Genomic DNA, 13,346 nt, shown 5'->3' with positions numbered 1-13,346 from the left:
TCCTGAGAACTTTAGCTATGTGTTCTGCTAGTATCAGCCGTATGTGTTTTCAATGCAAAACTGAATATTTGCAGTTCAGTAGTGTCCTCGTGCTGCCAAATGACATTGGAGGAGAGAAACCCATTAGCTCCAACTGTTAGATTAGTTCCTAATCTTTGGTTTTCTATGCTTATTTACTGCCTTTGTATTATCGAGGTGCCCATTTAAAATGGGAACGATCGTTCAAGTTGTGCTACCTTCACTTAAAATAATAAATAATTTAAAAGGTTAGACAATAAAGGTAAGATTTACAATTCTGTAGCAACGTCAATGAAATACGCCAGCTCTTTTAGTCCTGCTATAGTCATATAACACATAAACAGATTGTTATGTTTAAGAAGACGTCTGTCTGCTCTTTGCTACTCAGTGTGCATATGCAAAGGAAGCCCAGTGAGAGTTTACTCGCACTCTTGCACCAACATAAGCGAACAAGCTGCCAAGTGGGGAGAATTAGGTTCTAACTCAAGATTTATACCCAGACTTCTGCACTACAACTTCCTGAATGCACCACAAAGGTCTCAGAATGCTCCAGGCGACATGCTGGGGTTTCCTCCTGGAGATCCCTTTCTTCACAATTAATTGTTCCTAAACCTGGATAATTCATACTGAATTGCTGATAAATGCACACGTTCTCCATCAGTAATCTGGGGGAGGTAATAAGACAGAAAGTTAAAAGATTCTGTGATCTGCATGGCAATAATCGCACTCATTTCCCATCGTTTAGGTCTGTAAGAACTCCTGACATTTGAAGCTGTCCTACCGAGTTGCCATGGCAACGAGAAAAAAGAAAACGTCAGATCTGAAGACTGCAGTTTACAGTTACTGTTCTTCACTACTAGGCCTCAGTTGCTCCAGATTCAGTTTAATTTGCAACCTCACTTTATCTGTCCGACTATACATTGGTGTTTGACAGCCTCTGCCCTAACTTCCATTTATTAATGGATTCCTCTTGCAAGACGCAAGGTTTATGCGAATTTCCACTGAATGTTAAAAGACCATGACATCTAAACTTGACCTTTGGGGAGAAGAAAACAGATTGACTCCATTTTTTTCTAACTGTTGACTTGTTGCTATTCAACTGTTCAGAAAATATTTTGTCTGTGGGTTAGTATTTGTATATGTATGAGTGTATGTATATATATATATATTTATATGGAGAGAAGAGTTATAGGACTGGTTTAGCTTTTATAAAATATTCATCTGGAATGTGCAACTGACAAAGCAGAGTAATACAGCCACAGATGAATCATAACTATTCGACACGGCTAAACCTACTGTACTTGCTGTTTATAGTGTGGCCAGAAGGAGAGCCTATTGCAGTCATACCACTGAAAAAAGCCACTTTGTTGACACCAAATAAGGCAGGCCCAGGGCTCTGCAGCATCACTTCTTGTACCTCAGGTTCAGCAAACAGGAAATGCAAGTCCCCCTGGCTTGCTTCTGATCCAGACTTCTCACCCTATGCCCCAAAACTGAATTTAAGACTCAGCAGGAGCACAGCTCTTCATCTCAGTGCTGGAAGGGAACATGAGCTCAGATTTGTGAGGCAAGGGGAAGCACTCAGCGCAGCCAGCACCGTATGGTCACCACCTACAGCAATGGGACATGCTGGGCTGATTTTAAAGGGGCTAAAGTCAGCTTCCTCTATGCTCTTGCAGATAATTATTTGCTGGGGCAGTTTACAAAATTTAAGTCCTTTGCCAGTTCTGCAGACAAAGTAGGTATTGTCTGCATATGAGAAGCTGATTGTAACAGCAAAATCAAGGTGCTTCTCAGAAGCACTGGCCTCTCTCTCAGCCTCTGCACAGCTCTCATTACACGTATCAGTGCAAGGAGGAAAACAGATGCCCTATTATCTAAGTGTATTCACACATATCTATAGTTTTGAATATATATATACATACATACACGTGTACACACAATTTCCAGTTAAGAGTAACAAGAGCATTTCTTTGTGTGTGTAAACTTACCACACTTGTTTGCAGACATGGGGAAAAAAAGGGTGTTCATTACATATGACTGAATCCTTTTTTATTCTGTGAGCATGTAAGGTTTAAAAAAAAAAAAAAAAGAAAAAACTTAACTGTATCAAGATGATCATCTTGTTAATAAATTGTAAATGATCCATCAAAGCTCACACCAAATTTTTATAAAATTAACACAAAAAAAGTATACTAGTGACAGACTGTGGCTTTTATTAGAGCTTGCCAGTAACTAGGGTAAGGTAAGTGTCTTAGAATATTTTAATAAACTTGCTTATTTAAAGTTTAAACAAGAAAGCTTCCTTATGCAATAGTACTTTGCAGCTGCATTCTTTAGTTAGCATTTTTACAGTACCTATGAGTCATACTGTATGTTGTCCTTACTACAGTGAAATTATGAGCATATCTTCCACACCACATATATGTTTCAATAGTAAAGTTTTTGGAAGCATTAAAAAGTCCAAACATACACTGAGTTTTCCATAACGCTACATTAGATATTAAATGTGTGTTGGTGGTTAAAAATTGCTGTACAATAGCTTTTCTCTGACTTCCTGTATTGTACCAAATATGACAACCAGTTTTTGTTTGTTTTTGTTTTTTAATCAAAAGTAATAACAACAGCAACAGAGGGAAAAACCAGTTTGTGTTGTGAACTTCCCTAGCGCTGTAAATTTCCTGGTAAGATACAAGCTGCCTTCACACAGGAACCAATTCTCTCTTCCAGTGACTCCTGCAGTCCTGCCCAACTGGAATCTCCCACTGACCTGGCTTCTCTAGCAGCAGCTCTGCATGTTTCACTCAGCAAAGCAGTGCTGTAAGGTGAGTGGGAGCTTCTATGGAGCACGGGCTCCAGGAGCAGGCAGCCAGGCAGCCACAGGCATTCCAACGAGAAGTGCCTGATCTCAGACATGAACATGGGCATGCTTCTAGCTTGCTTTCGTTGCCCATACCTCATAGCAACCATGGGCTGCTGCTCTGTCATCAGCAATCACAGCTTTTTAAAAATAAAATTTTTATGCAAAGTTTTCAAAAGGAAAAACCAACGAATGCATAACACCACTGGATTTTCAGAATACATGTTTAATGAACGAATCCAAATAAACCCAAAGATGAACTGCACCCTCTGCTTTAATCTACAAAACCTCTATCTTGAATAAAAGAGATTATAATATTCTCCCCCCGCAAATGCTCTTTTTCTACTTGCTTTCTTCCTCTCCCTTTCCAGCAAAACCCACCTCTGGAAAGACGCCCACTGACATTAGTATCATCCCTATCAAGTACCAGATAAAGATACCCTTTTCTAATTTAAACCAAGGTTCACACAGCATTTGGTGAATCATTCCAAGGGCATCCAAAACCAAGAACAAAGAAAAATTTCTTCTGCCTGGAACTGCACTAACGATGGGAAGACTTTTACTACCAATCTGTCCCCGAGGACAAGAGATCTTTCTTCTCGGATAATGCTGCAACCTTTTGACATGTAGAAAAGTCAGTACGATGGCTGAAGCTCTGAATCGAGATGCATCAAAGCCTTCACTCACCAATACCACTATTTCTCCAGACAAACTAAAGCCTCCCAGCCTTTACAGTGCATCTCTTGGCTTCTGACTGAACTAATCACTGGACTACCTAAGTCACAAAGAGAAGATGAAGCTGCCGTGTTAATGTTTCCTCTGAGAAACCTGAAACCTGTACCTGAGAACCAACCCTTTTAACAAGCAATTGTGTCACTTTCTGTGGCAATATACAAATGAGGAACCACATTAGAATTTGAGTTTTCTTACCCGAAAAAGATCGTGGGATCAGGCTTAAAAAATGATTCTCATTTCCTGTAACAAAAGAGAAAAAATAATGTATTACTTTCTCACAGCACTATGAAAGAAACGCAGAGGTTGCAAAATTTGTTTGTTTTTTTTTTTTGTTTAGCACTTGTTCAGCCAAGCTTGCTGGGTTTGTAATACAGCACTTATTTCCTACCTTACCTGCTTGGTCACTACAACATTTATGGCAGTATTTGTATGGTTGCAGACTTATGGTGCTGTCTGGAGCCAGAAAGGCAGGGAACTTGATTTTCCTTTTGAAACACGCATAAAACGTCTTGTGCAGAAGCCATTTCACTTACAAAAATATCTGCTGTTAAAACACAAATTGGGCATAACGTTAATCAGTAAGAGTATATTAGCAAGGTAAAGGTCTCCTCTGTGGTGCACTTGCTAACTGAATGTGTACACTTCATGTGTGTGCTTGCAATATGCCTACGTGCATTTATGAATGTACATTTTGTTCAGTAACTGCAGGACTGAAGATTAAATCAAAGGAAAACCAGCTGAATTTCCCACTGGTTAGCAAGGAAAATTAGCTGTGAGTGGAAGCCTGACTATTACACTTTCTGAGCCCTGTTCTCATCCCACTTAACACTGGTGTAAATCAAAGAGCAACTCCATTACTAGAATTGTTTGCACATCAGTTAGTGGCGCTTAAACAAAAACGTTCACTTAGACCTCCCCACACAGTGGTTTTACTGATGTGCTGCAAACAGTAAAGCAGCAATATTTGTCACAGTATCGTTGACTGCTTATATATAATTGAATGTTTGTCTTTTGTGACATACAAAGAAGCCTCCAGCCCAGATGCTTCCCACAGAGCACTCACTTCCTTCACTGATGACTTTAATGGGTCCCCAGGGAACCCAACCCAATTTGATTTAACCTCTATTTGAAACGGCTGTGGCCTGTAGTCAAATAATTTGTCCCAGTCTCTCGTGTAGTCATTTAAGTTAGGGATCCCTGCAATACAAACCTCATTTATTAAATCACGGGCTTCAAATTACATCACAGGGACCTCGCTTAAGTGCTCACTATAACAGAGTGAGCATTTGGAGTTACAGTAACAACTCTTACATCGTTGGTCTTTCCTTTGTGAGGCTTCTTGCTGAGACACTGGAAGAACTGCCAGTCTTTGTCTCAGCTGCTTCCAGTACACAGAATTTTGTCCACAAGTAATTTTTTGTCATTAGTTATCTAAAGGCCAAGTTTCTTTTTGAATGGATTTAATAATGACTCATTTAATTAAAATAAAAACCACAACATAAATGATATTAAACAGTCACATCATCTTGAGAACAGCAAGTCTAGGACAAAACTCTGATCCTATCTTTCCTTTCCTACATCTTCAGAGACTCAACTGTCTGAGAAATACACTGTCCAATGGTGCCAAAAAGATAAATAACTAAAATAATATAATTTTTTTTTATCAATTCTGTGACCTACAATATTTAGGGTTAACACACAAAGTATTTCAGCAGTAGTTGCAACAGCTACTCTATTTAAAGCAGGTATAGCTGACTGTCTTACTTTGTCAAGCATACAACCATTGACTACACTGTTTTCACATCAGGATATGCTAGTTGGTTTGTATTTGTCCGAATGGAATGGATATACTCATCCACTCTTGGTGGAAAGTTATTAGTTGCACAATTGCTATGTGTGTGTATATATGTAGATAAATAGAGATATACACATACATATATAAATATATATATATAATATATGCAGGTGGAGACTAATACAACATGGGGACTTGAAATAAGCTCTTTAATCCCATGAATCATGGATGAACACAAGTTAAGGAACAGCTTGGGTGATGTATGCTGAACCAGTTTGATTTTTAAAAGGAAAAGAAAGAAGGAAAAAAATAACCCACAACCAAAAAACCCCCACACTGAAATCCAGGCTTATTCCAACTCTCATGTTGTACTTATGCCAACCTTTAGTTGTCCTCGCTTAATAAAATTTGTATCATTTGAAGATATTTATAATTGTTTACTGATTCGTTTTTAGTTGTCTGTGTATAAGCTGGTCATCAGTAGTGAAAATGGGAGGGTTTATAGCCAGAATAACCGCATCACTGTTTTCAATGGGACAGCTATTCAGGAAAGTTTCATTCAACATTTGAACATTGTACTCCTTCTCTGCACCAAGAAGTGACCATATTTGATGATTTGGGGCTAAAATGAATGTGAAGACAGTTGTGTATGTACATGCATGCACATCCTGTTCAGGACTGTAGAACGAGAGCATGTCTGGTGAACTCTGATGGTGAATTCAGTACAAACAAGCTGTGTTGTTACTGCCATTTCATAACAATCTGCCCCACAACAATCTCTGACTTACCACCAAGAAATTTTTTATGTTTTTTGTTTGTTTTTTTTTTAACCTCGAGCAAGGAGAAAAATATTTTTGTTTGATTTTCAAAGATACTTATTTCAGCTACTTTTCCAGTTGTTTCTTTGGGCCCTAGTTGCTGAATTGCTTGCTGTTTCTGAGGTGTAAATAAACGTTTTGATTTATGACGTGGTTGCAAAGAAACTTGTAATTTATTTGTGAAATGCTCAAATAAAGGATGTATGGGCTTTTACTTTTTGTCTGGGCATAGACCTTCCTGATGTAATACAGCAAGACCAGAGGACTGCAAAATGACCCTGAGACTGTCAAAGGCTGGAGTAGCCAGAGCTAAGTACAAAAAAACTCCCACTCTGCTCTACACAACAGAGATGAATTGTAGCCTTCATCGTCATGCCACGTTTGTAGAGTGACAATCTGGAGGTCAGAGAGGTAAATAATATTTGACCACACAGGAAAGTAGCAGTACATTATTCAGCATCTATTGTAATGCTATGCTTTGCCACACTTTGTAATAGGAGTTGCACGGAGCTGACCTGGGTCAGACATCCCTAGGCTGGACTGTGCACAGAAGCTTTAATGGATTTTTCTTGCACTTCCTTTCTGCTTCACCTGGTCACCTTCCCCACCTACCACCATCATTTCAGCTTACGTAGAAGAGACATCCACAAAAAAATGCACACTGTAACCGAAACAGGCTGAACAAACGTCAATCAGAGTGACCCACCTTGGGAAGCTACAGGACTGCACTGCTGTCATCGTGCAGCACTCACTGCAGGCACGGCTGATTACAGGATGGCTTTTAACAGTGAGTACTGCCATAGTCTGTGGCCATGTCTGATGTGCTCAACCACTGTGCTTAAGTGCTGTGGAAGTACAGCTACACAGATACGTCGTCTGCTTGTTGCCTTGACTCATAAAATCTCAGTCCACAATTTAGTGCCCTCATGTCCTTCAAACACACTCCGCTCCAGACCAAGCTGCCCAACAGTTTGCACTGTTCTTCTGCAAGGTTTGTATCTGCATTCCTAGTAGCAGGACTTAAGGTTTGTAAGAAACTATCTTCATTTTTGTCTGAGCTCTCATAATCCATAAGGAAGGAAGTGGGGTGCCCTGTGTGCTTTCCTGTGCTGTCAATTGATCCTCGACATTGGCAAAGGGCCCAGCAGGTGAAATAATAAATAGCAGCCAGAACCCAGACCAGAATAACTAATAGAAAGCTGGGTAGAATTAAAATCTTGCAGAGAACAGTCACCATAGCACTACGGCATTATTCTGTCTTTGTCTGGAAATTCTTTTTCTAGCACAAAACCAGCATCAAATTTCTGACATTCCTTGAGTTGGTGGTTTGGTTTTTTTTCCTTAGATCTCCTAGGAAGTTATTTAAAGTGACAGAGACATAAAGATAGAATATCCTGAGAAGGCTTTTTACTGCATCTGAGACCAGAGGAAGCTGTAGGAGTGAGGGCAGCACGAGAAGGAAATATTTGAGTACAAACCACTGCAGTTTGCTTTTCCTGAGCCCCTCCTCCATGGATTCCTGCTTTGTATCTTTTGCCGACGGCCTATGGTTTATCAGACACTGAATCCAGAGGTGGTCTTTTATGTGGTTCGTAACAAGTAAAGGATGAAAAAACATACTTGACACTTGTGGTTTAACTGAGCAAAAGGTCACTACCTGAAAGCCACCTCAGAAGAGCATCACCTCCTTTGGTGTCAGTTGAGATCATTGTCCTAAACTAATGCTGTGCCTTGTACCTTAAAGGTGGCATTTGAAATAGAACAAAGTTAAATCATAAGCAAGGAATTGTTAAGAGAGAGAAAACGCTGAAGGTTTTTGAGTCGAGTAGAAGTTTTCCACTGCCCTTTCAACCTTATGCCTCATCTAACACCACACATTCTGGATTGCAGTCTTACTGTTACTCAGTAACTTTGCACAGTTCAATACAGTTCCATTTTTCTCCTACAATAGTAAATCAGAACAGTCCCTTCTGGTTTCAGTACAACCTTCTTACCTGCAGAAACAAAGCACGGGTCATTGCTCCTGCTGCAAAACTACCGGGATGCTCGTCCTCTGCTGCCACGCCTCTGGCCGGACTCCACTCATCCACCTCCCAGTGCATGGTGACCTTCACTGCCCCTGCAGTTACAGCAGCATGTAAGTTACTGCAGTCCTGTACACTTCAGCACTGTGTTACTACTTATTTTGTCTAACTTAACGTTTTCATACGCAATTGCGGGATACTCACCAGCACTGCTGTGGCTGGATGTACTTTTTATGACTAACTGTCCAAAACCAAGAAAAGCAAAAGTATTTACAGTGCTTGTTTACTGCAGGCGTGATGAAAATTCAGAATGAAATACCATACCCTGGAGTCTTACACTTAAAGAGCTGTTTTCAAAGTGTTCTGCAATAAGTTACAATGCTGAAGTAATTGGCTTGGGATAAGGGATGTTCATAACAGCTTTTCTTGGGGTGTATATTTATTTATTTCTAAAATTTGTCATCGTCTTTCCAAACTGAAGATGGATTTTTCAATAGAAGGACATTGAACCACAGTAGACAATGCTTATGGAATGGACTAAATCTTCACGTCACTAACAGGTTTTTAAAAGTTCTCCTTTATAAATTTGGCCATTGTCCTTTACATTACTTATCTTGCTTCATGCCAGCAAACACCTGGGAACAAATTTTATATGGGGGTAATTTTTCCACTCTAGTTATCTCGTCAGCTCCACTCCTGCTGTAACTGATCTGCTAGGGACAGTGGCAAGATAATGAGGCACTTCGAAATGGCAACAAATCATAGTGCTTCTTTGTATACAAATAAATAAATGAAACATAACATCAGCTGTGTCTCTTTTTTTTTTTTTTTTTTGTGCTATTTCATCAGTTGCAGTAAAACAACAGTGCTTTAAGATACCTTCCAAGTAGCCATAAAACAAGGATTATAACCTGCCTTGGGGTTATAGGATGTGTAATTGGCTGGTACAGAGGGAGGCAGCTTTTGGTGGGATTTGAACCACCTCCTCCATTGCCATCCCTAGCATCTAGAAGACTAAGAGCTGATTTTTTTCTCCCCATTAACAGTTAAAATAATTATATAACAATAACAATAGGCTTTTCCTTCTTTAAACGTCATTGTGCTCTAATATACACTGAAATGCTTCCTGCATCACCAAGTTAATTGTCATCATTTTTCATATTGAGCAAAACCAGTAACAACTCGAGAGAACAGGTGCCTCAATTAACAGATATTCAGTCTTTTGAATATTGGATTGCCAAAAAGAAAAAAAAAAACAAGATCAGAGATACTTATTTCATAAAAGGATGATAGCAAACATGACAGAGTTCAACAGTAAAGCACAGCAGAAACAATATATCACGGTAATTAGGATAACCCTCGTTACTAGACTGTACGTCTAAAGGAAAGATTTAAACTTCCTGATCTGATAAAACCCATGTGTTCAAGCTTTAGATATTAGCTGAAGTGTAAGAACTAGTGCTGGAAAGCCTAGCCGCAGTGCCTAACAAGTTTTGCCATTGCTACTAATGGTAAAAAAACATTAATTTGAAGATGGCTTGCTTTTGGATCCTGCATAAAGAAGCTGAAACAAAAACAGCTCTAGAGAGTAATCTTTTCTTTGAGCTGAACAAAAGTCCTACATGCTCAGTGCTGCCAAAGGCTCAGTGCAGCTGCTCACCACCGCACTGGCAGAGCTGACTGCAGGATTTGGACCTGTGTGTATCCATCGTGCTGCGTTCTCCTGCATTTTTACCTCTATCGGACCACAAAGCACCCTCTTCTCACTTTGTTTTGGTGGTAGAGACAGCAAATGTAAGGGTAGAAATACAGAATTAGTGAGAGGGCTTTGCTGAAAACCATGCTGGGAGCAGAGCCGCTTGGACGCTCAGCCTCCTGGCCAGCACAGAGCCCTGAGAGCCAGGCTGCAGTGGCACCTTGTGCCAGAACCTCACACAGGCACAGGATGGAAGCTGAAGCCTCCAAAGCAGGGCCCAAAGCCTCAGCCAGCCAGCACAGGGCCATGACAAACTTACCTCTAACTGTAGTTGCTGTCCTCATTTACACAACCTGGGGGCTGCAAAAGAGAGCTGCTTTCTTGCTCTTTCATTTTCTGTTCCTAGGGACTGTGTACCATTTTGTTCAGCAAATGAGCACTGAGTACATGAAGCTAATGAAAATGCGTGCTGTTTTTAGCTCTGTCTTCTGAGGTTGACTGGGCACAATGCAAGACTTACTTTTCTACACACAACGGATTTAAAAAGAAGTCCTCTTGTTGCTGCATCTCTTCATTGTCTTTGCCCTGCTTAGATGGAATAAGGGAGAGAAAGGCAGTATGTACATTAAATGTCATATAAGTCACTTATAACAAAGAGAAATACATAAAAACACTAGTTAGTGTCCAAATCTAACTATTAAAAATGTCCATGTATATATTTATAAACACTCACTTATATATTATGTATTCTCATATACAAATATAGATGCTAAGGGGAGGAGCTTCATTGCCCTTTCCCACAAAAGAATAGTCTATTTTTTAAGTCTGTTATTAAGAAGTGAATACTCATTAAAAAGTTCAGATCGTTGGGAAAGAATGTACTAGAATGCAATTAAACCTACTACAGACTAATTAATATGGGAATTGGGGTGGTTCAAAAATCAATTAAAGAGATGGAAGTGGGGACAGTAGGTAGAACAAACCTATACGTGTCACCTTCATTAGCCCAACGGATGGATGTCCCTGCTACACTGAGGTTTTGCTGAGGGCACTATTTTGTTTATTTGTTTGTTTTGGAAGGAAATTTGGAAAAAACATTTTCTAATATGGGTATGCACAAAATCTGGAAAAATACTCTCTAAAAGGAAATAACAGCAGTACTAGATTTAGACATTATTTGTTCCCTTAACAAATTTAGTTGTCATTTGGTTTCTGGAGACCCCATCCTCGGCTCTTTGCATCTTTCATTTAAGCAAACAAGTTTGAAACACCCAAAAGACCAGAAAGTTTAACAGAAATTCTCAGGATGTTTAGTTCCCCAGTCATGCAGTAATTTTCCTATGTGAGATCCCCACTTAGCTGGCTCTTACCAAAGGTTGTTGATTCAAGAACTGTTTTTACAAGCTGTCCAATTTCTTGCAAGTCAGAAGACATTTAGCAGTTATACTCCAGACTTTTATGAAATGTATCTTGCTACCCTTCTCATAACAGAGAAGAAAAGATGCCAAATCTCTAAGGAAACACTGTTCAAGAAGCATGACAACACTTCTGTTTTTAAATTTTACTTCTTTTTAACTTGACCTTTTTAGAAGAAAGAAATTACCTGAGTCAAGACTTAACACTCACTTTTGATAAAACAGCATCACAAGAGATTAAGAAGCAGAGGGTCCTGTTCAAGAGATGCACTAAAAATGCTTATTCATATCAAAATCGAGGATGATCTTTAGATTGAAAGCCAAAATAAAGTTTGATGATGCCGTCTGTCAACCACGACCCATATGCCCAGAGATCTGGGTCTTGTCAATGGAAACTTTATAGGCCAGCCTACTCTGATTTCTGCCCTTTGGAGGTCAGTCATTCATTACATAACACAACTTTACTGCTCCAAGCTGAAGTAAAACATATGTCTAATGCATTCTTGTTATCTGACTGACCTAAGATCTTGGTAACCCACCTGGCTGAGTACTAGTTTACACATTACGTGTCACTGATACAACTCTTGCATTTACACCACAGCCTCAGACTATTAATCAGATCAGTTTTCATTTGCTTGTATTTTCCTCCCAGTCTGCAGAATTGTAAATTACCCTGCAGGATGACAAACACAGCTCTGACTGCGGGATCACTGCGTTGCAGAGCTGTGTTATGAAACAAGGCTCGTTCACAGATCCTCATTCATTTGAGAGAGATGTCACTGGCCTAACACAATGGGCTCCTTTCAAGCCCTCCCTTCTATTTCATTCTGTTATTTCTCTGTTAATAAATAAATAAAATCCCTCTTGGTTTATGGCTGCAGGAGATGAAAGAATTCTTTTTTTCTTGTCAACATTGTGTAGTGCTGATGGAGTCTGGCAACAGTCGAGAGCTGGCTCTGACTTCTCTTCTGTTTTCCTTATTAGCATTTTGCTTGGCTGTCCCTGCCAAAGTCTCCTGGACATTTCAGAACGTTGTGAACTGTTGCAAATACTGCAATGTCCAAGTGTGAAATTAACTGCATGGAAACTCCTGGGATCCTGTTAACGGTGTATTAAAAATAACCTCAAGTTCACAGGAAACTACAGGCACCTGTTCAACAGGGAACATGTTCTTAAATTGACACTCAATTATCACTGCATATTTTAGCATTGTTTTTGCACCTTATCTAAGACCTACCATGAGCACTGAAAGCCTGCTTACTAATTTAAAATCAGTTTTTACAAAGCGGAACAAAACGAGAATAATAATAGAAATACATGTTAAAAAAATGCTGTTTAAAAAAGGATTCTAAAAGAGAAAAGATATTTGCTGCAACTATGGCTTACTTGACTGAATTCAGATGACATACTTCACATTAGCCAGGTGCTTAATTTTAATAATTACCTCTAAGGTATTTTCACAGAATCACAGAATGTAGGGGTTGGAAGGGACCTCCAGAGATCACTGAGTCCAATCCCCCTCTGCCAAATTTTTATCATGTAGGAAATTTTAATTTTAATCATGTAGGAAAGATTTTATGTATTTTTTTAAATTTAAAAAAAAAAAAAAAAAGAAAGACAAAATTCATCTCAGCAAAGGTAATGGTAAATAGCACTCAAAATACATTTCTGTTAACAGTGGAGCACCTTAAACATTCAATAATTATAGTCAATATTTTCAGACCGGAAAGCTAAAACTTCACATCTGGAAGTCATTCAGAAACCAAATCAACCCCCACGTTATAAAGAGATGTGCATTACCAATAGCCTACTATAAAATTAAACCACATCTATATTCAGTCAGCAGCGCAGGAATGATGTGCGCTTTCTTCAAAAAAGAAAGGTGCTCCTGAGCAGAAGGAAACCCTGCGCCTCGCCATCCTGCTGCCTGTCAATGAGAGACTCTCAGGAGACCAGCAGTGCTCTGAGATGGTGGACCTGTCTGC

At 39.4% G+C, this 13,346-nt stretch overlaps 1 protein-coding gene across 2 annotated transcripts in view; it reads left to right on the top strand.

Moving 5' to 3' along the window:
* Nucleotides 1–6,440, top strand: part of CDH13 (cadherin 13) — a 433,086-nt gene extending 426,646 nt beyond the window's left edge. For both annotated transcript variants that reach the window (XM_052685882.1, XM_052685883.1), the window contains one exon: nt 764–6,440. In XM_052685882.1, the coding sequence (XP_052541842.1) occupies nt 764–771 (8 nt within the window). In that variant the 3' untranslated portion in view covers nt 772–6,440. The remainder of the gene's footprint in view (nt 1–763) is intronic.
* The last annotated feature ends 6,906 nt before the right edge of the window (nt 6,441–13,346 follow it).

Source organism: Tympanuchus pallidicinctus, unplaced genomic scaffold (genome assembly GCF_026119805.1).
Source record: "Tympanuchus pallidicinctus isolate F22 unplaced genomic scaffold, pur_lepc_1.0 scaffold22, whole genome shotgun sequence".
Taxonomy (NCBI): Eukaryota; Metazoa; Chordata; class Aves; order Galliformes; family Phasianidae; genus Tympanuchus; species Tympanuchus pallidicinctus.
Note: the sequence above shows the minus strand (reverse complement) of the source record. Positions and strands in the feature narration are given on the sequence as shown.